General features: G+C 29.6%; 1 protein-coding gene across 1 annotated transcript in view; it reads left to right on the top strand.

The window, feature by feature from the left end:
* Nucleotides 1–25399, top strand: part of LOC131847297 (uncharacterized) — a 96099-nt gene that overhangs the window by 37086 nt on the left and 33614 nt on the right. Inside the window, exons 3-4 of the mRNA XM_059196840.1 lie at nt 22964–23160; nt 24809–24974. Coding sequence (XP_059052823.1) covers nt 22964–23160; nt 24809–24974 — 363 coding nt within the window. The remainder of the gene's footprint in view (nt 1–22963; nt 23161–24808; nt 24975–25399) is intronic.

Here is a 25399-nt window from a genome sequence, read left to right as displayed (position 1 = left end):
TAATCTAAAAACAAAATTCTTTACTTTTGTACAATTTGTATTTTTTAGTTTATCATAAATGGCTAAATAGACAACTTTACAAAAAAATAAAAAAGTATTCGTATACAAGTATCAAATTCTATATATATAGGAATATGTACCAAGATATTCATAGAAACTTGTACTGCTACTAACTGATCTCAAACACAGTTAAACAATTGGGATTGGAAACTTAAAATTTGGAACATAGAATTCCTTTGTGGTGACGATAGACTTCTCGAAATTCCGACAGTACGGCAGATTACGTGTGTTCTATGGTAAAATAATCCATCTCTCCTGTGACTTATGGTATGGAATGCAACAAAAAAATAATAAAATTCAATTAATAGGTATTTTTTCTATGATATCTGAACGTAAAATATTATGAATATGTTTAATGTAAGAAACAGAAACATTTTAAAGAAAGAGAAAATAACAAAATATTAATTTCATGACTATTTAATATTCTCTTCTTTGCTTTCATAAGATACTATTTTAAATAACTAATAGATATTTTGTATTATTAATCTATTCATAAACAAGTATCAGTCTTAGATAAGTACTATATTTCATAATTAATCATTGTAGATAATTACTTACATTACATAGAACGTACAAAATTTTGAAAACAAATTATCACATAACTTGAATGCGTGCAAACGCTTAGGACGCAACTTCTTTACGAGACGCCGACAATCATATACGAAATAACCATAAAAAGGGCGGGATCATAAAGCGAACATTAGTCCCTTCACATTACTGCTGACGCGGCGTATTTGGTATTACCACGCGAATATGGTGTGCTATTATTTATCATGCTATTCCATACCTTAAGTAAAGGGACTAAAGCTGTTAACTGCATATAGGATTTCTTCATACCATGCTTAATATTATGTGTGGCAGACATGACCACAGAAGTGGTCCAGTCATTACATTTAGTGATAGAATTGACACATTATCAACACGTTATTAATATTTTTTACATATATTAGAATCTGTACTAGAAATATTAGTAGATACAACATGTAAACTAATTAAAGTGCATACCTATATACGTAGGCTGTACAGATTTTTGTACTTTCTTTTTTCTGAAAATTTTAGAAAATATTTATTATATTTTCACTTTGATAGACTTCGGTCCAAGTCTTCATACCCATTAAATACCCCTGTCTCAACTAGGTATATATTTAGGCATCCATCAAGCACCTTGCTTTATTAGCTTTAATTCGGTTGAATAGGGAAATTAAAATTAAAAAATAAATAGTTAAAGCCACAAAGAAATGTGATACACAGTTATATTTTACTATAATTCTCATCTCGTGTCCATTATATTTATGGAATGAAAGTATAATAATATAGTTTATATTATTATACTTTCATACCTTTATTCATTTACATGTGTGCTTTATGAAATGTAGAAATCAGCTGACACGTAGATAAGGAAATTATTGCTGCGAGCGAAATTCTTTTGAAAACACCATTAACGTTATATCATGACACTTTCATATGTGAGTTCAGTTTATAAAGCCTGATGTGACTTGTTATGAATTTTCGGATCATGGACTAGATGGTGACGTAGTAACAAATATAGATTTTTGTCGATGAGGCGTATTTTTTTCGTTATTCATTTCAAGAGAAACAAAAAACCTCCTTTGAACGAAAGAGAATCCGGTTCGTGTTCCCTAAAGCCCTTAAATATACTTAATTGTATGTAACTACATATTTTTTATTCTAATTAACCAAGTAAAGTTTCACTCCAATTACATTATTCGAAGTGAAGAGAAGTTGAATATATTATGAAACGAATAATTTGAATTATTGGCAAAAAGAACGTTATATACAGTTTACATTTTTGAAATGTGTAGTAGAAAAGTAAATTGTTGTTTAATGAATATATTATCATACTATGCAAAATAATATTACACGACCAGTTTTTAATGGATTACGGTACGGCGTATTGTTTGCAGATGGTTTAAATTAGTGATTTACAGCCATTTCATAATATTTATATGGTGAGGAATACAATTTTGGTAACATTAAAAGTTTATCAATTAAATTATCAGCAATTTTTTTTCATATGCATGTAGTAAAAATGTTTATTTCAATATTACAAACAGACACTCCAATTTTATTTATATGTGTAGATTACTAACTTACCGGAGTCTTTTATTATAAATGTCATATATATTTTATTTTTTAAGATAACCATTTTTTAAGCTTGTAATATATTATATAAAAATGTCTGCATATCTATGTTATTCTCCTTTATCTATTTTGTTTCCGCGGAAAGCAATAAAAGAGAATTAGGGTAGATTGAAACGACAGTTAAAAGTGTAAAACCCATATTATGTTCGTTAACGATTAAGTAGTATAAAGTGTTACTTCCGTTAGAAACTATGCCGCTATATTATAACACTATCAAACTAAGCTCAGGCGGGTCGCCTTATATGTATTACGTAACATTAATGATAACGATAATACCGTACCATACGCTTCTTACTCTGGATTGTGGATATAACACATTCCGAGATAGACTTGTGGCCTTGATTATTTGATACTAAAATTATATTCTAGATGCCACAAGTGCTGTATAAAGCAAATTGCTGAGTGATTGGAATAATAGAGACAAAGACTAAGCAAATGACTTTTTAATAAATAAATAAATAACCCTGAACAATTAACTCATCGTCATCTAGTCCCACAGAAAGCAAAGCTTGTTAGGGATACTAGACAGCTGATATAAATACTTAAATATATATATATATATATATATATATACTGTAAATACATACATAATATACATAGAATACGCCTAGACCGATACAAACAATTATACTCATGAATACAAATGTTTGCACCGTGCGAGAAATCGAACCCGCGATCATCAAAAGTAAAACGGTGTACTAAACCACTGATTAATTAAACTATTAAATTATTAATCATTCATATTAATATGAGTATCGTCACATTATTTCAATTGTACTTTTACGTATTACACGCCCGCTATTAAGCTTTACCCGCGACGCGTAGAATTTAACAAAAAAGTTAATTAGAGAATATTTATAAAATAAAAGTAGCCAAGTTACTCCTTATTACATCAGCTACCTGTCAATAAAAGTCCCGTCAAAATCGTTTCAGTCATTTCAGAGATTACCCGGAACAAACAGACAGACAGTCATTTATTTATATGTAGACTTGTAGTAGAAGTAATCCATTAACGTCAATAATTGTGCTTTTAGACAGACTTATTTAGTTAGTAGAAATGTATTAGACTTTCGAACCAATACCACTGCGGTAGAGTTGTTTGACTTGCCTGTGTAACTACGAGTTCAATATTCATACTAGACAAATAAATGCCCCTGTCTTGTGATAGGTTACATTGAAGTGTGTAGATACTCATCTGATAATAAATAAATTAACTATCCAATTTGGTTGATGTAATTTTTATTTAATAATAATTACATTATTCTTTATTGTGCATTAACAAAAAATGACACGTTTCATAAATATGTTTAACAAAACGCGTTCTTGTCACTTAAACATTAAGCTCATGTTTCACATCTTTTAAATTTTTATTAATACAATTTAAGGTACATCACAAATCTAATTAAAATAGTGTCGTATAACCTGAGTGGTTGACGTTTGAATGTCGATTGTGTCATAAAATGTATGTCTTGGTCGCGTAACATCGCAAGGTAGACGACGAAGCTATAATTTTACTGTAGATACCAACTAATACTAATATTGTAAACATGTACAAGCTCGTTTGAAAAGAATAAGAGCTGAGTTTTTTGTCAGTTCTTCTCATCCTTTGATAGATTTCATATATCATAAGTTTCTCTAATAGACTTACGTGAATTTAAAGTTATTTTGATTTTTATTTAGAGCGCTTACAGTATTCGTATAAGTACACAGAAATTATAGAGGTTAACTTTGTATAAATTTATTTGCGTTTTGTAAACTCCTTTGTTTTGTAGGGAAAAAAAGAAGGGAATGAAATGACTGTGTATAAAGAGATTACCTAAGCCGTCTCTGGAATGGGAATGTAAGAGAGGACATCACATGGTAAAATGAGGTTCGTGGTTTTGTTATTATTAGGCGACCACACGTTAATAAACTGACGACCAACCTGGTTGGTTTGCCTTTCCAAGTATTCTATAAAATATATTTTTCTATATATGTGTGGGAAAACGTCATAGTTAATATGCGACTTCAAAGAAACTTACCTATTATAATATAAAAACTATGATAGTTCTTATTATATACATTCGAAAATACATAATCCTGATTTCATAATAGTAACCATGCCGTTATTCTAGCTAATTCTTTGAAATAAATATATTTAATGGAACAGAGAAAGTGAAGAAAAAAGGTTTTGTACACATAAAACGTTTCTCTGTAACTCCTATACAAATAACAGGCTTTTCCGAACGGAAACATTCCATTTGCGTAAAATCCTTTTTGAAGGGTCATTCGTAATGTACGTGAATTAATGATCGATTGTGATTTTCGCAAATAAAACAATTATAAGCTTAGTAATATTATTATATATTGCGAAACCCAGTTAATTAGCAAGGAATTTAATTTTGTAGATTTAGGAGGGAATTTATGTCTGTAGATTAAAAAAATATTCTCTAAATCCTATTACATACAGAAAAATACATATAGATGTATAAATTAAAAAAAAATATTTATAATACTTTCTCTATTTAAACATAATTGTCCGATGATACTAACTCCGAAATGTATTAGGTATACAGGTATAAAATAAGCTTGTTAATACGCACTTATGCCTATAAAGAATTTCTTTTAATGTCCGCCCGAATACCATATGATGCTGTTGAAGATATCTAACAAAGATTTTGGGAATATATCCTATTGAATAATACTTTATAACCAAATATATCACTGACAGTAGTTTCCGTAGAGTGGAAATTCAATTTAATAGGAGTCCGATGAATTGAAAGCGAATATTGAATAGGCATTAGAAAATGGATTATTTTGCTTACGTTATCGCTGAATAAGTTACGTTATCTTTCATAGAATAAAATTAATCCTTAATGGCGTGAGTAACGTGGTCTAAGCAACGTTTAATACAGAATGCTCTACAGTGTGGATTTTTTAATTATTAAAATAACTTTTAAAACTTTTATCAATATACAAACTACAGATGGTAGAAGTAGGTATAAATCATGACATGTATTTTGTATAGTGTGCTGAAATACGTAAAAGAAATTTTGTTGTACAATGTAGGCGTAGAGTTATTTAATTTCCAAATAAAATGTACAAAAAATCTATCTGTCTTTATTGTACTTTAAGTATTGATTTTATTAGAACATAAAGGCTTCATCTGGCGTACCATTTCTACAACTTTTATAGAGTTACTGGGGTCGACAACTCGTCAGAATATTAATGGCATATAATACATTCTGAATACTTGTTACAACTTTTCCCATTACGCTGCTCCGATTTACACCAAGAAAAATTGCTTTGACTAAGAAACTCGCTTGAACGTAAACCAATGAAAGTTTTTACCAACAAAATAAGCTACGTTTGTGTCTGTCAAATAGGAATTTGTCGTCTTGATGTATGTTTTATATCGCAGTACCCATCTACTGTGAATTGTTTAATACTAAATGTTACCCGCGATTACATCTGTTTTTGGTTTATAAATGATAGTTTATAACTGTCATAGTGATATAACGTAAAATTTTAATAAAATCAATTTTGCTGTATCGTAAAAAGGACACAAACAGACAGACATTGGTTACTATTATTACGAGTTTACGAGTATATAGTAAAAATCATAACATTTAATATTCGTTTAAGGCATTTTGAAGCTTTTGTAATATTAAAGAAATATAGAATAGAAATTATAAACCCTAATATTACAAATTAGATAAAATATTGGTACAATAAGTAATAATATACAGTACACAATATTTGGCCTAGATGTGACATTCAAAACAATTGTCATGAATTGTATGCCGAGTTTTGTTCGCGACACATGATAAACGAACTCAAACACTAATATAGCCAAACTGCAATCAATTGGAAATCACGTTAGGAATATGGGAGTTTTAAAAATTCCTACATTGTAGCAGTCAATAATGCACTTACAAGAAAGCTGTCCCGGCAGGTCGCAGTAGGTACACGGCAGACAAAAGCGCAAAGCGCCGGTGTACCTAAAAGCTCCATTGTGTTATTATTGTTTACCCTAGTTCACTAAAAGCGAGGCAATCGAGAGCATCGCCCTTCTATTATATAACTTTATGTAAAATCATTGTCAATATTTTGAAGGGCATTACATAAATCATACTTAACTCTAGAAGTTAATAGTTAATGGTATTTTTATCTAATCTACAGCTTTTATCGGGTAATTCGTCAGTCATATCGACTATCAATCTCGCTTGTTTGTAATGAAATAAAGACGTTAACCGCTCTTTAATAAATTTATCTCAAATGATTATCCTATATGTTGCTCCAAGCTTCATCAACTCTTTATTAATATTTCAGCATTAATCCATTACGTACTTGAACTGTTATAATATGTCTAGCCAGGGACGGGATGGATATTATGTATGGATTATAAGGCAATAGGTTTATGACACGCGACATAAAACATATATTACGCGACATAAATTATTAACGTATATTTTTAACAAATTCTTAAAGAATTAACGTCCGCAAATTTGCGATTAGTAGTCGTTAATTATTATTTAAATAATTTCGTGTTATGACTACGAAAATAGCAACTTCGTTAGCATTATTATGGATAACTTAAAACAGATTTAAATTAGTTGAAAATAACTTTTATAACAACGCGTACTGACTATATAAATCTTATGTGAAACTATGAATAGGTATTATAAAATTATCTAATTATATCAGAAAGCTACGTGTACAGAAATGTTGTTATGTTATAAACCTTAACATGCGCAGTCCGTGCATTCCGACGCATAATAACTCTTGGGAACACTGGTTCTCGTCAAACACAAGATGCATCCGACTTAGTTCTCAACTTGTTTATGTTCGCACACATATCATACACCGAAATCAACATTGAATAACTGCATAACCTTCTAATGGTTCTGATTTACAACATTTTAAACTTATGTCATTATTGCATAATAAATTATATTTACGATATAATTATATATATTCACCCTTTTATTAATTAATTATAATGAACCCCAATTAATTTGGGGAATAGACCTGTATTCTTTTGAGATATTTTCTTTATTTGAAAGAATATACCCTACTTATACAAAGTTTTAAATTTTAATGTTAATGATAAATTCAAAAAATACATTAAAATTCCTTAATTTATTTAAAAACTTTATAAAAATAATATAGATTATAAAAACCAAGAATGCTAATAAATAATAAAACTAATAATAATTAAAACTTTGAAAATATTAATAATAATAACTATTTATTATATTAATCTTTTATATTCCTTCTCAATATTTATGCAATTAAATAATTTATTGAATAGACAATTTATTTCACTATAAGTCAGTCAAAACTTTTTAAATATCGATAATTTTACATACTTGTATTTCGATTTAAGATTGTCTCCATCTATTCTTTATCTAGAGTAGGGACAAATCAGTGTCATTGCCATGTAGATAAATGAATAGTGTATATATATTATAATACTTTTGGGTATCTGGAAGTTTAAAATAATTTCAATAAAAATAATGGTTTTACAGTATAAACTCTATTTATTGTAGAGCTTCATAAATTATTTGACACATTATCCTAATATTATAAATGCAAAAGTGGGTTTTGTTTTTTATTACTTTTTTTACAACTGTATCGGTCAAATGATGAAAATAGATTGCGCCATAAAGACGGACACAAGTTATTTTTATCTTCATCAATAAAAATCAGACTGCAGGCAAGTAGCATGTAGTATTTTATATTATATACGTATTAGGTACTAGTATAACTATGCTTTATCAAAAATATGTCAAATATGTATGTATGTATAATTAATAAAATTACATTAATGATATATGTCTCTACTGTCAAGATTTTCTTATATATATATACATGCATGCATCCGCAATGATAGCGGATGTATTTCCGCATTACGTACTTACTATCCATCTATGTATTTATAATATCGAATCGATTCTATCGAATCGAAAATGCCGTTTTTATATTTGTATTTCTGTTACCATGTTGTTGAAATACGCAAGATTTAAACTCATTATAAAATTTATTTGTTTTAATTTTTTAGATGAGTGCATACACATACGCCCAGTGAACGATATCAGTTCTTTGAATGGTGTTGATAAAAATAGCGAACACATGCTTGTTCACCGCCAGATGCCCTGCGACCTTACACTGTGCGCGTTTTATAACGTTTTATACACGAACTCTCTATAAATATCGGCTGTGTTTCACACAACATTAACGTTTATTGCAAATAAAATACCGTATGTCACATACCTTTGTTGTTACACTTTGCAACCTTGAATGGCGTCATAATATTGTGGTTACACTACATTATTACTATTTTACGTTACCGATACATGTAGGCATAGCCTCATTTGTCTAATATTTGACATCTTTGATACAAAATACACAAATAGTTTTTTTTATATACTGTTTTTTTTACATTCATTATGATTATTCACAACTACAATACAAAAATTACTTAGATGTCAACCCTGTAATATGTCTGATATGGCTATTATACCAGACTTTGACGTTTCAAGAACCGTTGTCATTAAAAGGGGTCACCAATGTCAATAAACATTTTTCAATCAAATTTCAATTTGATTATACTTTGGAGCTTCGCTTCATATTGCTTGCTATTTCAAACTTCATCGTTATTGTTGGTAGTTTTTTCTACTGCCTGCGTTAATCCTATATTCATCCTTCTGATGCAATTAATATTCATGACTAATTTTATTAAGATAGTAAGATGGACAAACAGACATACTTTCGGATTTATAAAATAAAATAATAATATTAAAATATTAATCATATTTAGTGCAAATAATTGAATATTTAACTAAAAATATATAATATCATTGTCGCATATAGCGAGCGAAGCTGTAATTCACTTACAATGATAGTAGATGAATAGGTTTTATCTAGTGCTGTAAAAAATAATAATCTTTTCTTTATCCATCTAATACATAAAAAAAATTAGCAAACTTTGAATGATGTTATTCACATAATAATACCTAAACCCACAAATCTCTTTGTGACATTAAATATAAACAAACGTTACGCAAATAGATGATGTCTCAAAACACACACGATTTTTATCGTGATAATGCGTTTACGTGAGATAATTTACAATGGAAACCCACGCAGACACCTAAAAAGTAGTGACTGAATTCAAATCATTCATTTCCACTAAATGGTACATCTCTGCTTAATCCTCTGATTATTATCCTGTTTGACTATTATTATTACTATTATTTTCTTTATTTATTTTAAAATAAACTCATATTTAAAACAAACTATGTTTTAAAAATGTATGAAAGTCACGTGTCTTTAGTAATATTATTAATACTCGCGGAAACTTTTAGTGGCGGACAACCATTTTCCATTTATAACCATGAATTTTATCTGCATATCACTCTCGTGCTGATTGATGAAACGGCATCCGTAGCGAAGCATCGTTGTTGAATACCAAATGTATTGAATATCACAGTGGAATGCTACATACCTCCCAGGCTCCCAATTCGATGTATCTCGTAGCTATAGTCACTATTTGGTACGGTTTTCATCAATTTCATCCATAATATGTTCGATCAGTAAATTATTCATCCACTCTGAATTTAGAATAGTCATTGATTGCCAATTTTAACTGACACAAGAATAGCAGGATTTGCGTTCGTTTGCAATTGTTCTTATTTCGAAAATACATAGATATTAGTTCTACTTTTAGCATTGAAAAAGTAATAGAAACCAATCAAACTAAATCTTTAATTAATAAGTAAAATCGACTACTATAATAATAATCATAATGTTATCTATAATAAATTCAATAGACAGTAATAATCATAAGCATCTAGTATAGTATAAAGATCCTGTGATATTCACATTGTCACAGGAAGTCAAGCGATACCTCATTAATTTTAATCCCTTTAGGAGTTTAGAAGCTATGACACTACGGTATGAAATTACGGTAAATTATAGTTTTAGCTTTTAATATGACACGCATTTTTATTTAATTGTACAGTATAATTAAATATAGACTCAAATAATGTTATAGTAATTTTATTTATTGTAGCTTTCCTGTTCCGAAGCATCGTTGTAACGAGTACAAGTCCAACGATATTTTATTTATTGAAATGAAGTTTAATATTGAGATTTTTAATTATTTTCATGTATAAATTTTTCGTGTCACAATGTTAGTGCCATATTTCTCCAATACGGTTTAACTAATTAATACTCAAAAAAATTGTATGTACCCCTAAGGGATAAAGGATAAGGGATGAGATAACAACCCCAAAAAAACTTTTAATATATATTTTTTTTATGTTTCTACCCACCACTCTACCACCAATCCCTATTTTTTATATCGATATTAATTTATATTGACTGCCTCGGTGATCTCGTGATTTAGTACACTGCTCTACTTCCAATTGTCGCGAGTTTGATTCCTCGCACGGTACTAACATACCTATGACATACTCATGAGTATGATTGTATCGGTCTGAGTGTTTTCTATGTATATTATTTGTGTATTTACAAAAAAAAGTATCTATTTGTTTACATCAGTTGTATAGTACCCATAACACAAATTCTGCTTAACTTGGGACTAAATCGTGCTGTGTGCATAGTCCAAGAATATTATCATTATTATATGACAAAATAATATTTTTTGGGTCTGCTTGTTATTTATTATAATATAACAAAGATTTATTTTTTCTCTCATATATTGCGGTATTTACGCTATCTTGACGATTTAATAATAATAATTAGCATATATATAATGTATATACTAATGGATGGATTTTAATATTAAGAACAAATTGTTTGTAATATATTAAAACAAATATTAGTAATATTTTCAATTTTGCTCAGCCATATTAAGAATCAATTATATCCTACCACTAGTATTTACTATATGTAGGTATTTGAGTTTTCTGAAATCATTGCACAGCATTAAATAATTACATAACTGTTCCATTGTATATTATAACTGTGAAAAGTAATGTTTGGGAAAATCGACTTAAGTACTTTTCAACCCTTAAGTATTTAACTTAAGTATTTTTTATAAGATTTTGCGATCTAAATATAGAAATAATTTCTAATCTGAATAAAACGGATGAGATGGATAGAATTCCGTATAGGGATATAAGAATAATTAAATAAACGTACGTTGGAGCCTTTGTTTAAGAGATTAACGTATCCTAATATAGGTAGATATTATGTAAGATGAATACACAAAATTACATCAGTAGGTAATACTTGAGTATTTGATCTTAATACTCAGTTTTCCTTAAAGGACGCATTACACTTCTAAAACATTAAAGATCAAACAAAAACAGATATATCGGTATCTACCTACTTAAAGGCCAATACCAAACGTACCTCTGTCTCTCCCATTTCACCCAGATGCAAACGAAGCTGTTTCTGTTGGAGTATGAGATAAGACAGTAAGTAGTGGTGTTCATGTTTATAAAAGACGTTCACCACTTACCGTCAAATAGAGTGTTAGCGTATTATTACTTAAAAATATATAAATATATTTTGTTTTATGAAATTTCATTTACAGATTTATTATATAATTTAAACTAAAAACAGACTCAGTCATTCCTTTACTTTTTAAAATATTGAATGGTATGAAATATTAATGAACAAAAACAGCTTGAACTGGGTAAATGAACATCATTAAAAGACAAACTCTTGGCAGTCGACGGCATAATTATTTATATGACCATTACTTATATATTTTTTTCTTATGCTACCTAGTGATGCCCTCGCTATTACGATGTTTTACATCTACCATTCATCGATTAGTTCTCTGCAGATTTGTTAAATGAAAAAACGAATAAGATGCCTTTAAGTATTACCTACAGAATTTAGAATAAAATATTATGTATTCCAATATTTTCACAAACGAAGTAAGAAGTTGGCATCTCTCATGCGATTGCAGGTACGATCTCTGAGACCTTAAAATATTTAAAGAAATATATGAAAAATATTCAATATAGAAGAAAAATATAATAAGAACAGGTGTTGTTCTTATTATATTTTACTTCTATCTTATATCATACCTACTATCTACAATACGTGTGAGTAAAAAAATTCCTATCGAATATTTATTTTAAATATCTTTTTTTTAACTGTTAAAACTTATTATAGGTAGCCTAAATAATATCAAAATCCTATTATAAATTTTATTTGCACGTTTTCTTTTTTTTTCAGTCATGGCTGCATATTTTATAATGAAAATTTTGTAAATTCACATTATTTTCAAATACAAGTCATGTCATGGTTACACGAAAATAGTCCACGGACAACAATGTATTGTCCACGACGTACCTCTAAACACTAGCATATGAAAGCATTGTGCATTTTCGGTTTAATCCGGAATTTGCGACATTAATAGCAAACTCTGTACATGATAGATATATTGAAAATTTAAGTGAAACAAACCACATAAAATTAAACTGCGATATTTAACGTTAATCATAAAATATTTAGGCTTTAATTTAATAATAGCGCAAATGAATCTATCTATTGTCTGTATTTACTCATTTGCGTTAAAATAAAACTAAATAAATTAACTGGGTTAGATACCATATGAATTATTCGGAACTCAATATTTACAAAATGTACAAAACTTTTTTCTTTCCCTTATTTAATTTGTAATAGGACTTTTATGTAGTGTGTGCACAGTACGATAATATTTTGTTACAATAACCACACCATTGCAATTTACAAATATATAGTAAAGTACCTGTGCCTACTACTTCGTCTGCGTGGAATAGAGGACGAATGACGAATTTCCATACAAACATTCATCCCCTATTTCTTTTACCCCCTTAGGGTAAAATTTTCACAAACTTTGAATGTTTATTATATACTTATTATTATAATAGAATTAAGTCTAGACGAGCAAATTACGAATAGGTATATATATAATAAACACTCACTAGTGCTGTATAAGATTATGTTATCTGTGCTAGTGCTAAAGAGCTTTTTACGGTGTAAAAATATAAATGCAGGAAATCGTAGTTCTTCCTATCAACGGATGGCGAATAAATTAATTCACGCAATCTACAGATCGCAACAATCTGTTCTCACTTTTACTAGAATATGTCATCATATGACTATATCTATAAAACTAGATAGCGAATTTAAAGTAACTCCAAATATTATAATATTGAAATTATAACTTATAGAGATTTTAGGTGACGAATAGTTTATAGTATTTATTATCAAATCATGATAACTAGACAGAGATTATGCAAGTGTGAACTTGTTTCTTTATTTCGTTTTCACTGTTATAAACTAAAAAAATGTAAGAAATCCCATTTAGAAACTGCTTAGACGTTCAAAATACCCTCTATTTTGAACGTCTAAGCAGTTTCTACAAATACAAGTACGTAATAATTGTTTTGATGAAACTAATGATTACGTTGTTATTAATATAATTTATATAATATAGGTATATTATACACAGTTAATATACAGTTCATTATTAATTACGTTACATTCGATATCAATACATATTCATCTATTACATCTTTACATGCCAAACTTGTCAATCGTTTCGAAGCCATGAATAAGTAACGAGGTTAAAAGTACACGGAGTTACATAATAATAGTCCAAATTTAATATGAACGATCGCTCTAGTCATTAGAGTCCGACAGACAGAAATAGCGGTTTCTATTTGAGAAGCACAGATGTGTGTCAACGCCGTCGTGTTTTAACTGTCATCTCATTAAAAAAAATAAAGGGCTTCGATATACTAATATGCTCGCGGATTGCGCCCCAAATATATCTAAATTATTTTTGTACATTTTTTCCTATAACATAAGGAAGAGATTCTATACGCATAACTTATGATAATAGAATGTTGTGTGAGTCAACACGGTACCGACTATTATTTTATTCATAATTTTCTGCAACGAGTCATTGCATTGAATATAAAGTCAGATTAGTTAAGGAAAGGTCTCTGATAAATAATGCATTATACTAATCCTGATATCAAAAGGCGGAACACGTGAGCGATGTCTTGTACATATATTGTTGTTATAGTTCCACGATGTCCATAATATAAATCGATGATGACTTACCATCTGGTGGTCAGGTCTGTTAGTAAATAAATAGTAAGTACTATAAAGATATAGTAAAATCTACAATAGTTGAGTGATCATCATTATTGCCTTGACTTTGTCGTTCTTTTCTATTTTTACCTTGACTGTCTTCATCCATTTTATCTACATTTTTTAAGATATCACTTATGTTCGTCTACTTGATATGTTAAATAAATTTCCAATAAACTAACAATAATAATAAACCAAGGCCACTTCGAAACTTATTTGTTAAAGGCACGAATTTCAGATTCCATAATAGATATATGTATTTATATTCGTATAAAAATCGACACTGTGACTTATTGATCCGTTTACTATTATTTCACGCATTAGATAACAAAAACAGATCTGCTCTGTGAGTCACAGTGTGTCAACAAATAGGCATCAACCATCAGAGGTGAGAACACCTGAGAGCTTGGCACACTGACAAGTTGCATAATCCACCGACGCCAATGTTAACTGCGAAAACAGGAAACACGTTTATTTGAGTCACAATTATGAACTTAAGAAAACATCCCAAGTTTTCGATAGAAAACGCTCTGGCTAAATGAGAATTAATGTTTTTCAATCTTGTTTCAGGTAAGTTAACAAGCCGAGACTCCTTATTGCGCGAAGGTAAACGATAAAGTACAAAGGTAAAGATTTTTACTTTTATATTAACTTACCATTTCCTTGTTTTAATAAACAAACAAATATTTTCTGCTCGATGCGCACCGAGAGGCAATATCGAAATGAAATTAGATGCTGAATGCACGCTAAATATGTGTATTCTTTTAGCCATTATTTGGTCATAAGGTATAAAGAGCTACTTATTTTGTTTTTGTATTAATAAATGTGTATCCTGCATCCATAACTCAGTTTGAATCAGTTATTTTTGTGCTGTTTCAAACTTTATCGGCTTGTGTGTATTATTAAAAGTATCCTCCCTGGTATCTACTAGAGGAAGTAGAGGCTACTGAGAGTTATACTACCCCACAGTAGCTATTATTGCTATTTTAGTGAATATTAATAGTTGTGGAAAACAAGCTCACGGCCCACCAATTAATAATAATATAATTAGGAAACATTGCTATAAAGAGGAATATCATCATGGCCATCACAATATTACAGTATTTAATTTGTATGATATTAAGTTATCCAAAGTACCCGTAGTAATGAAAAGATAAATTTAGATTATTGTTACAGATATAAAATATTATATATTTTTATTCTGCTATACAGTAATATTACCGTGATAAGTTAATTGCGGTTATGAGTAATAAGGGCAAAAAAATTGTGTAAAGTTCTACTACAATGTATTTATTTTTTAAACACTCATTTTAATTTATTATCTTTGAATTATTATAAAAAATGCTTTTATAAAATAACTTATAACAAGCGTTCAGCTAGTTATTTCCTTAAAAATTCAATCTTAGAAAGTTATTTTGTAGACATAGTATAGAAATATAATATAAATTTCTTGTTACTTAAGCAACGACTCTCCACACCCAACTCTAAGTAATAAAATGGACTATAAACTAGCCCAAGAATATGCCAAATGAATGAAGTTGAAAAAAATACAAAGAATTTGTATGAATCACAAGTTATCCACATAGATTTTGTCATCGATTGTAAATACAATACCTTCTTAGAATTTATAAGGCAGCCCAGCCTCTAATTAAAAGAATAAGTGAAGCCTCTATTCGCAGTTTTTCATTTTCGAGAATAAATGTAAACAGTCTTCGAAATAATTAATTTATAAACCGTATTACAGCTATTATTCGTTTACACAATATCAGACATAACTCGACGTTTTCAGACTCTAAATTGTATAAATACGATTGTAGACTTTGTAGACATTAAATTTTATTGTAATTTAAATAAACTGTTTATGTAATTTAGATGTTTCCCAGAATTTAATAATTTTATTACACGTTTTAAGAATTTAGGCTCTTTAGAGGTATCTAATTACACGACTTGTACCTACTTACTATTTCCTGCGGCTTTGGACTAGTGTTCCATTTTTTAGGAAGCAATATAGTATAATTATAAACCTGCCACTTTACTTTTTTCTTAGATAAAAGTTCCTGCTCATCGTACGAGCTTCGTCTCTAAATCTTTCATGCTTCAGGCTATTAAACACTGGAATGCTTTGCCCCTTGACATTAAATCGAGTACTACCAAATTTACCTTCAAATCCAAGTTAAGAAAACATCTTTCCAACGACTTTTGTAATTAAATGAATACATTAATATAGTGTTAATTTATCTCCCGCTTTCACTCTTGATTTGTCATGATTGATTATATCTCATTGTTGATTTGTATTTGGTATATATGTATAAATTTTAAATGTATTTTATTATGTACTTGAATGTATATGTATATATATATATCCAACTACTTAAATAAGAATATATAAGTATAAATATTATATATATATATATATATATAATATTTATACTTATATATTCTTATTTAAGTAGTTGGATATATATATTTCAATTTATGAATTTTATTATAATTGTACCTTTCTCCTTTTATTATTTATTTCATGTTATTATTTACTTAAATGGACCGCCCACTAATCTCTGTTTGCCCTATGGTCGACTGGGAGAAAATGCCTTATGGTGTTAAGTCCGCCATATGCACCTTTATTTTGTTTTATATCTGTGCATGAAGTTTTTATAAATAAAATAAATAAAAATAAAAGATTATATATGCCCGTCCTTGTGATACATATGTACATACATACATACCTCCACCTCAAATTTTCTTATGATCCGTTCAGGTATTCAGTCGAGAAATAGTAATACGGACCATTGTATCAGATGTAATAATGTAAGACGGACAGATAGACATACTTTCGAATTTATAATATTGGTTAATTTCAGTTGACCATAATAAAAAATGTAAAATACTCTTGCTGCTTAGAAATATGTTTTGACGGCCTTGTTAGTATAGCGGTTTAGCACAACGCAGTACTTCCGATGATCGCGGGTTAGATTCTTCGCACCGTACAAACGATGCTTGTGGCGGTCTGGGTGTTTTCTATGTGATCGTTTACAAAAAATATTTATATCAGTTACTTAGTAACTAAAACACAAGCTCTGCTTGTAACTAGATAGGCTAAAGGCGTTATGTGAATTGTCCACGGGTATTATTAATATTACGTTATTTTTTACAAACCCAAAGATCTTAGATCTAACTGAATCAACAAAATAAAGAGAAAAGTGACAAAATATTGGTAACAAAATTTATTGCTATTAATAACAAATATATTTAAAATACTACTCAAGAAATGATACTTAGGACTCCTAAAATTTAATTTTAAATGATAACATTCCTTCTCAACTATAACTGTAAAAATTAAATGTACTGTACCAATGAAACTGGCGTACATAATTCTTTTGTATGTGTTTATCACCTAATAAATAATATTTTGTAAGTATATTTCAGTGTTACTAAAATCTCTATAATTTTATATAATTATTATTTAATTAAACCATAATTTAATATTAATTATATAAAATTATTTAAAAATAAAATAAAAATTATTAGTATCAGTTCGCACTATAAAAGAAATAATTCTTAAATTACAGGAAACTAAACGCTCCCAGCGGGCGTTGTCGCTAAGGTTGCATTGCATAATAAGGCATTACTCTGTTCGTTGAATTTTATGAGTTTTCCTTCTTTTAACTAATGGCCCTATTAGCATCTCTTAGACAATAATTTAATATCTCCGCGCGCCCCTCGGCAGAACGTTTTGCAAATGTCGACTTATTTTTTCTACATTTAGGTAATTTTAATTGAGATGGTGGTGCATTTTTTCAACTGTTCTCGAAGTCTATTATAGTACCTATAGATATATATTCTCGGAAAGATTTATCGGGTTCGATCATTTTAATCGTGAAATTAGAATTTCGTTTTAATTAGAAATATTATAAAGTTTTCATATTTTTATACTAAAATGTATTTTCACCAAAGCTCTTTATTTATTAAATAACTGTGCGAGTAATATTATACATTTTATATATGCTGAATAATTGACGGGATTTGTATCGGACAAAATCGAAATAGACGTTAAAATTTAATTACGATTTTGGGAACACCTGTCTCATTCTGTCTGTAGTCTGATTTTAATCTTGGAGACAAAATTATATAAATAACAAGTTTTAAAATAATATTACCAGCTGTAGTCTGTATGTGTAGTATTTTTTTTAATTTCCTCTACATATTTTTATAATTCTCATACGAAGTGTTTCCATATCTGTGCGATATTGTTGTTATTGAATTGTGGATTCTGTACATATAGTATATCATCATCTGCTTCTTCCTGATTCCAATTATATGAGGTCGGCGTAATATGTTTTTCTCTTCCATTCATCCTTGTAGATATAGTACATATTTAATTTAAATATTTTTTTTTTCATTCTGCTTATTATTTTAAATAAGTGTATGTTTTTGTACTATAATACAAGACCATGGGTAGGCGAGAGGCATTTAATACTTGTTTTAGTGAAATATATTAAGAAAAATCTATTTTGGTTCAACAATGTATAATTTTCTAGAGATTATTCCATAGACTGTAGAAGTTAGAAATGCAAAATAGTTATATGCATATATATGGTCGGACAGTATAGACACATGTATGTATATGCATCAGTATATTTCAACCCACTTGATGACAAATCGGTGCTTAAACCGCAATGTCTGCGTGAATGAGCCTCACCCCAAGTAATAAGACTGCCCTTCCTTTGCACAGCTCTTTAACTATGTAATATAGAAGGAAATTATATGGAGAAGTCAAATCTTACACAACAGTATTCTTTTGTTGTATTTTTTTATTTCTATTTTGTATTCTATGTGCTAAATAGAAATAGAATAGCTAAAGATTCAAATTTATTTATTATAATATAATTAATTTATTTTAATATGTTATTCCACAGTAATAACATCGATAATAATATAACAATGCTGAATTTTTAACTGATAATATCCAAAAGGACGCACAACTCTTAACTTTTGATTAAATGGATGTATGTACCCTTGGGACACCATAATATTTTTGTATATTTGAGGATTAAATATGACAGATGATATTTATGTTTAATTATGAACAATAATCGTATCGTATTCGTTATTATCATGGTGTTGGATATTAAATAAATGGATAAAATACGAATTACTAATAAATAGGCACACGCATATGTAACTATTTATTATAGAACAGTTATATGATGTTGGGCATTATAAAAACATAATAAATGTTTTCTTTCTAAAGGTTATATTGATAAAAAAAAAATTATTACCATCAGACCCGGCTGATATCGTCCTGCCCGGAAAGGTAGTGTATGCAAATATACATAATTGTTTGCCTAAAATATATAAAAACTTTTTAGAAGACATGTCCAGTATTCTTTTCGTTACTTAAGCTGCTATACAGCAGGCAAAATAAGAAGTAAATATTTTGTAGCAAATAAAAATATATTTTACTTTAAGTAAAATACGAACTGTGCAATGGCATAGCCTAAGACGGGAAAGAAGTTCAAATAATTATATTACGCGCCAGGAGTTAAAGGGGCCGGGGAGAGTCGAGACATTGGCGTGCTTGCAATATAAATTATGTTTCTCAAGATATGAGAAATGTTTACCGTTATCGTTAAAAGTTAAACTTTTATAATCTTAAATAAGAATCAGCTTCGTCAACAGTAGGTATATAGCAAGCTAAAATATTTCCTCATAGCAATTAATTATAGCAATTAAGTTACTCACACTCACTATCTCTAATAATACAACTAAGTGTACTCATATATTTAGTTGTATTATTACATTTTAGTTATATAGTCCTGTACTTACGTATAGTCCACTAAGTACTTTATTGAAAACTCTCAATTGAATTGCTATTAAATTGATAAACTTAATGAGAGACAAGAGATTTTTTTCCTAAATTTTGTTTATTGAAAACTCTCAATTGAATTGGTCCGGTCTCCGACTGGTCTGTTACTATTGACTGTACAAACCCAATATTAATTAAAAAATCACGTTGATTAAATAATGTCAAAAAAAATACCTGACGATAATATTGTAAGGCGAAGTAAAAAGTATAAAACAAAGTAAATATTGTTATATATGAAGAAATGTTCGCCCCAATACGCAAATCCACTCACACATTGTTAATCTGAATACTATAATGGATTGAAATCTCCATATATACTAATGTGAAAACGTGAATTTTTCTCACTTGTTCCCTAATTGAATTCGCTTTTAGATCACTTTTAATTTATTTGCGCACGCTTACCCCCTTTGATGTCAGCACACGCTCCCAGGCTTTTAGATAAATAACCAATTATCTCGATACGGTTTAATCCGACAACAACCCTGGCATGTGATCTGTTTATAATGTGAATTTAAGCTTTATAAGAGTTTATTTTATTTTAACTTTATTATAAATGTCATAGTAACTGAGAACGTAAATGCTTGGTTCGTCAATAAGGATTATTTTTTGTAATATCTATCTACTATATCATTAACTTATTGTTATCAATATTAGCGATTTGTAATTTAATATTCAGATCATAGAATACTGTGTAACTAATCATTCATATTTTTATGATACTGAAATGGTAAACATGCCCAGGGGTGATGATATATTGTAATTATAAATAACAAATACATAACTCTGGACAATTAATACAGCGCCATCTAGTCCCACGATAAACAGAGCTTATGTTGTGGGTATTGAACAACTAATATAAATACTTAGATACTTTTTTTAATAAATGCATAAAATACATACAAAACATCCAAACCGATACAAACAATCGTACTCGTGAAAACAAATGTTTACACCGTGCGAGGAATCGAATCTGCGACCATCGGAAGTAAAGCGGTGTGTTAAACTGCTAGACCACCGAGGTCGATAATTGTCGCTTGAATATATTGCCTCGCTGAAATGTATGTATATACATTTCAGCGAGGCAATATATTCAAATAATCTTTTCAAAGTCTAAATTTCGATAAATGTAATTAATAACGTTATTCCACATGCCATAGGTAGGTACTCTCACGTTATAAAAGCAAGTTTTAAGCACCGATATTGCTGCAGTGAAGATCTGATAGCTTCTGCTTATACAACATTGGTACAGAATACCTAGACATCTGCTGTGAAATTATGAGTTATTGCACGGAAGTTATTTGCGGATAAAATATCAATGCATGAAGTAATTGAAATCGTATTTCAAATTTATCTTTTTACCTACACTTGCCTAAATGTATAGCTACATTATCTTTTTCAAATAGTTAAAAAAGCACAGAATTGTTTCTGATACCGTAACATGATTTTATTTTTGTAACGCTTTATATCACATATTCAATTAAGCATTGTTCTAAAAGTAACATTTAGACTTGAAATAGATAAATAACTTCCAGTAACATACTGATTACTGGTATACCATAAAAAGTTTAGTGAAAAACCTTTAAATGATTATTTTATGAAACAATAAATTTCTAAATATATATATATATATATATATATATATATATATATATTATGATTATTTTAACTAAATAATATATATAATACATTAGCATGTATGCTACATTGGCCTTACATTGCGCTGAGCTCAAATTCTTAGTGCAAAAATAAAACTTCTAATTATAACAGAAGTAAAGAAATTATATTCAACATCCATTTAAACAATTTACTAGATTCAGACCCTCAAATTTAATGACTCGCCTCTATTTTGTACGGGTATAATTATTGTAAGCATTTCTATTTTTTAATAAAACTTAAGTCGTGTACTGATTGATATTGTAGCTTTCAATGAGTTAAAAAATTGATCCAGTTTTTTATTTATTTATTCATTGTAAACTGACGTACGATAAAATATTTTTTTTATGATATTAATTTATTTAAATCACACATGTATAATAGTTGTTACTAAAAATTCTAGAATTAATATAGGTACATATATTTGCAACAAGTCTATATACATACCTACATACTTCATAGTGTCAACAACACGAAACTATTTCCATTTTGGTTTAACGTAGATAAATACATTGTGCAGATAGCTATGGGGTATAAGTAAAGGTAAATATGTGGAGATTCACATTGGGGTGTGATCACATCAGAGCGCTTAATAGGTTAAGCGATTACGCCGACAGCGAGGTGTGCCTCCACTAACCCAATTTGTACAAAGCGACCATGTAAACATACGTATACTGTGACGGTTCACAGATTTATGTTAGTATTTTTTTAATGAAGAAATATGATTGGTTCTAGCCTGCGCTAACATACCGATACAGTGGCTGAGCACCAATAAACAGCGAAGACTAGTCAGTTCGTATATGGTAGCCAATTCACAGGGAATGAATCACGATGATGTCCAAAGTGGATTATTCATTGTTGACGTTCCATCAAAGTCAAAGGCGATGGATACCATAGATATATGGTAAATAAGCGACAAGCTTATTATGGATATACTTAATTATTGTGAGAATCTGAAGGTACTTAACTAATTAAAAAACGCTCTTTGTCAGATTATTATAAAAATATACACATATATTACCATTAAAATTAGGTGTAAAACCTACATCATATACAGGCATAAATTTTCCATTAATATATATAAAATTATATTGTAACTTATCCAAATTTCAGCGGTGTGGAGGCCGGGCGCGCCGACACCGCCGCCCGCGCCAGCGCCGAGCGCTGCGTGCAGCCCCGGCGCTCCGCCGCCGCCGCCACCTCCGCCCGTGTGGACACCGGGCAGTGCTGGACCCTCACCCCTGTCAGCACGCAAGACTTTCCGCCCAGTGCACTTTGAAGAGACCCCACCTACTCGCCGTAAATTTATTGTAAGTATGAAACGTTAATAATCCGTACTTCTTCTTGTTTTAGTCTAGTTAAGTCGGCCGAACTGCGGATTGGAGATCTGGACGACTCGGTGATGGTGGCCGACGTGGTCGTAGCCGTGATGCTTGAGAATTGCCTGGAATCCTCGGTGAAAACCGGGGAAATCCGGTTCTAAACTGTCTAAGGGCCGAAAACAGGTTTTCCTAGCATAGATTCCGTACCATTCTCTAATATTATAATCATCTTGTAAATAGAATATATCATATTTATTATATTTACAAGATGTTTATGTTTAAAAAAAATGAAAATTAAATAAATTGTGAATGAATACTAATAATGGAACGGATAAAAAAAAATAAAAAAAATTTTATTATTAAAAATTAAAATAGATATTTATTATTTAGTAGGTAGGTTTAGTAGGTACCTAGGACCTAATTTATGTTAATTTCGTTATTTTAGTGCCAATTTGCCTTTATGGCAGTGTAGTGATTTTTAATGGAAGTCGGATAAGTAGAAAATAAAAATAGATTGTAACCATCACACAAAATGAGTATGGAAAAAATTCAATTAGGTATAATGAAGTCTTTAGTTTTAAATTATAATTAGTCTTTGAAGATATTTTTCATTCTGTCTTATTTTGTCTATTAAAAAGTAGGTATTTCCAAAATGGTGCCTTTATGACTCGTTTTTTTATCTCCACCTACATAACACAGCCCGTATAGGTATTAAATACGTTTTCAATTATTTTTTTTAATGAAAACTGAAGTATACTCAATATTACATAAGTAAGTTATATTGTAAACTATAACTTAATATAGAAAAAATACGCTACACTTATTTGGAGCGGACGAAATGTTCTGTATCTATTTGTTTATATTAGGTACTTAATTAGGGCCATAAAACTAGTTGCACGACCATACTTTCTTTAACGAATTCACGTGTAAACCTCTGCTTGCATAATTAATGCATGCATTAGTTTCATGAATGCAACTTTTTCATGTAAAATAACCATAATTTTGAGTTCCATGAAACTAATTTACATTATTACAAAAGTAGTTAATTCTATGCAATGTTAGTTGCATAGAATTAACTACTTTTGTATATATATAAAGTGGTAATTTAAATTAATACACAAAATTTTTGGTATCGTTCTTACAGATCGTAAATCACTTCTCTAGAAATTAAAATATCATCCAGTATTTAAAAAACCATGAACAAACTTGCTGTGGAATCACCTTTCAGCAATGGTATTTTCAAACCAATATTACACTACTACTACAATATTGAAAACTTCAAAAGAAATTTTTAATGCCTCCTTAAAACAGATAGCGTACATTGGTAGCAGGCATTACTTATCATTAGGTATGCCGTAAGCTCCTTTGTCAACGCGACGCTCTTCATGTAATTGTACTAGTTAATCAGAACTGTGGTCACAATATGAAGGAGGATTGATTTATTCTTTAACTACATGTATTAGAACCATGAATGCAAATTATTTCTTCTTTAGCTATGCCAGAAAGCGTTGTAGTGGTTTACTAACCGCCTTCGGTTCCAAAAGTCGTGAATTCGAAAATGAATTGTGGGGATGTCAAATAAAGTCAAGAAGACATCAAATTCGTTTTACTATTTAAGTATTTATTAAAATTTCAGAACACGGATCAGAACGGTTGCACGAGTGGTTCAGAGAGCGAAGGACGGTTGCGTACCTCACAGAGTGCCCCCGCTACCGGACTGAGCACTCTGGGGGGAACGACCCTCAGTAGCAGACTACCTAGGGCACAGAATCCTACAGTTACTCTCCTACAGAAGGCCAGAGGTGAGTTTTATAATTAATATTTTTTAGGTAACAGCCTATTAAAGCAAGTGTATGGGACGTACTAATGTTATAAATAGAGGTAAAACTGTGTCTGTCAATCAGTCTGTTTGTACATTTTCACGACTAAACGGCTGAAAACAAGATGCTTTCGGCCGTTAAATAAAATTAGACGTAAAAAATAGATTATATCACTAACATAGGCCATAGTTTATTTTAAAAAAAGCAGATGATGTTGCGGGAAATTATATCATTGTGTTCTACTTTTATTTTATCTTTTTCAATATGACTACATTTCGCTCATCATACAGTAGTGCGTGGGGACAACTACGAAATATACTTTTCTATTTTTAATTACAATACTGACAATACAAATTATCCTTATCTTTAAATACTTATACTATAACTCTTGAATTCATTGGAGTTCC

The sequence above is a fragment of the Achroia grisella genome, unplaced genomic scaffold (genome assembly GCF_030625045.1).
Source record: "Achroia grisella isolate CSIRO2021 unplaced genomic scaffold, CSIRO_AGI_Agris_v1 utg517, whole genome shotgun sequence".
Classification (NCBI taxonomy): Eukaryota; Metazoa; Arthropoda; class Insecta; order Lepidoptera; family Pyralidae; genus Achroia; species Achroia grisella.
The sequence above is the reverse complement of the archived record's forward strand: the minus strand, read 5'-3'. Positions and strand labels throughout refer to the sequence as shown.